The sequence below is a fragment of the Orycteropus afer genome, unplaced genomic scaffold (assembly GCF_000298275.1).
Source record: "Orycteropus afer afer isolate SDZICR_OR568_19922 unplaced genomic scaffold, OryAfe1.0 scaffold00291, whole genome shotgun sequence".
Lineage (NCBI taxonomy): Eukaryota > Metazoa > Chordata > Mammalia > Tubulidentata > Orycteropodidae > Orycteropus > Orycteropus afer.
Window position 1 is genome coordinate 3,596,193 of NW_006921878.1, and position 2,650 is coordinate 3,598,842.

Sequence of the window (2,650 nt, forward strand, 5' to 3'; positions counted from 1 at the left end):
GTGCAGGTCAGGAGGGTTATTTTGGGTGCTGCGGGGGAGGGGGAGAGATAATGCTACTGGTTGACTCTTCTGCAGAACCAGATCTGTTTAGGGCAAAGGTTGCAAATGTGAGGCTTACAGGTAGGTAATGGGTTTGGCAGCTCCCGCAGGGTATTGAGACATCTGTAATAAGCTGCTAACAGTGAAAAACTAGGACATTTCATGGGAACTCTAGCATGGGAATTTCTCCTGAGAATTCACCAGCTCTGGCCTGGCCGCTGGCACCTGCACTGGTGAAGCTTTGCCACAGTCCCTACCACTCCCTCTTGCCTCTCTCCGGCCTGCTTTGCTGGCTGACAGAAGATGAGAACCCTGAGGGCTGCCTTTCCGTGGTCTGGTTTCAGCTTCCGTGAACAAGCCAAAGGCTTTCACCTCAGAGCCAGCTCTTCCTGCCCCTGTCTCATCCTTCAAAGACAAACCTCTCACAGATCTTCACATTTGCGAACAAAAACACGCCCTCTGATTGTCCTGAGAAGCCCACGTGAAAGCCCGCTCTGAGGAAATCTCCTTGGGCTTGAGTGCTTGTACTTGTTCCCTGCTGGGTTGTCCAGCCTGTCTTGACACTTTCATGAATTTGAGATTTTAATTAAAAAAAGAAAAAGCGCACGCCTTCTGTTTGAATTCGGAGCTGCCGTCTTTAAAGTGAGGTTGCAGAGGGATGTCACACTTCCGTGGCCGGCTGACAGGTTGTCTCTGCTCCACTGGGTGCAGGGATGACCGGGAGCCGTCACGGCGCGGCGTCCGCGCACCTAACAAGGGAGCTGCCCCGATCTGTGTCCGGTGGAGCTGCTGGCGAGTCTGAACTGTCAGCCTTCTGGTAGCTGCCGAGCACTAACTGCTGCACCACCAGGGCTCCCTGTGGCCTAGACTGGAGACTGAGGGGCCAGTTTACCGGAGAGCCACATGGAGATGCACCACCAGGCACCTGGGGAGGGGGTGGCGAGGACATTGCTCTGTGGTCCGCTGTGTGCCCCTGATCACGCCTGGGGGTCTGAAAGTGGTATGTAGTCCTGGGCAGGAGGCAGAGAGCAGGGTGCCACAGCAAAGTACCACAAAGGGGTGGCTTTGGAGAACAGAGTGGCACTGTCACCCAGGTCTGGAGACTGGAGTCTGAATTCAGGGTGTTGGCAGGGCCCTGCTCTCTCTGGAGGCTCTAGGGAGGGTCCTTCCTTACCCCCCCAGCTGCTGATGGCCCCTGGCGTTCCCTGGCGTGTGACGGCAACACTCCAGTCTCTGCCTCTGTCCTCACAGGGCCTCCATCCCCCAGGCTCCTGTGTCTCTCCCCCTCTTGTAAGACACCAGTCGTATTGGATTAGGACTTGTTCTACGGCAGCTCTGAGTGGTGAGAATGGTTAATGCTCTCAGCTGCTAACCAGAAGGTTGGAGGTTGGAGTCTGCCCGAAGGTGTCTCGGAAAAAGGCCTGGTGATCAACTTCCAAAAAATCAGCCATGAAAGCCCTGTGGAGTGCAGTTCTCCGACACGTGGGGTTGCCACAGGATGGCATTCACTTTATAGCAACTGGTTCTACTGGGGCTCCAGTGAGACCTCACGTCAAGCTGCCTGCTAACATCTTCAAAGACCCTATTTCCAAACAGGGTCACGGTCACAGGTACTGGGGTTGGGACCTCAGCATCTTTTTTCCTCCCAGCGTATCTTTTGGGGAAAACTTCAACCTGTTAACAGCCACCTTTGTAACAAGTGGGGGCTGCTGTTGTAGGTGCCATCAATTCTGACTCACAGCGACCCCACGGGACAGAGTAGAACTGCCTCACGGGGTTTGCTAGGCGGTCATCTTTATGGGAACCGATTGCCAGGCTTTTCTCCTTCAGAGCCACTGGGCGGATTTGAACCATCAGCCTTTTGGTTAGCAGCCAAATGGGTAACCACTGTGATTCCAAGCCTCCCTGTGAGTGAGGGCTGTTGCTGCTGTCAGGTGCCATGGAGTCAGTTCTGACTCACAGCAACCCCATGCACGACAGAAAGAAACACCGCCTGGTCCTGTGCCGTCCTCGCGATCCTTGCTGTGCTTGAGCCCATCCTCACAGCCAGTGGTAATCAATCCATCCTGCTGAGGGCCTTCCCTTATGCTGACTCTCTACCAAGCATGATGGCCTTCTCCAGCGACTGGTCCCTTTTGACGACGTGACCAAAGTACTAGAGACAGTCTCACCATCCTCACTTCTAAGGAGCATTCTGGCTGTACTTTTCCCAAGACAGATCTGTTCATTCTTCTGGCAGCCCACCGTATTTTCAGTATTCTTCACCAACACTGTAATTCAGAGGCACCAATTCTTGTTCGAATCTTTCTTGTTCACGGTCCAGCTTTTGCATGCATATATAAAAACAGCAACACCAAACTCGTTGCCATCGAGTCAATTTGGACTCACAGTTGGCAACCGCCACTGGGTTTCCGAGGCAGTACATCTTTACAGAAGTAGACTGCCCCATCATTCTTCAGCAGACGGCTGGTGGGTTTGAACCATCAACCTGCTGCTTAGTAGTCAACTGCCTTAGGCACAGTGCCACAGAGCCCTGTATGCATGCACATATAGCTACTGAAAATATCACAGCTTGGGTCAGGCACACCTTAGTCCTCAAAGTGACATCTTT

General features: G+C 53.4%; 1 protein-coding gene across 1 annotated transcript in view; it reads right to left on the reverse strand.

Moving 5' to 3' along the window:
• Positions 1-766: 766 nt before the first annotated feature.
• The window catches only part of MYDGF (myeloid derived growth factor), a 25,713-nt gene continuing 23,829 nt past the window's right edge, over positions 767-2,650 (reverse strand). The window contains exon 6 of the mRNA XM_007951104.1: positions 767-895. Coding sequence (XP_007949295.1) covers positions 767-895 — 129 coding nt within the window. The remainder of the gene's footprint in view (positions 896-2,650) is intronic.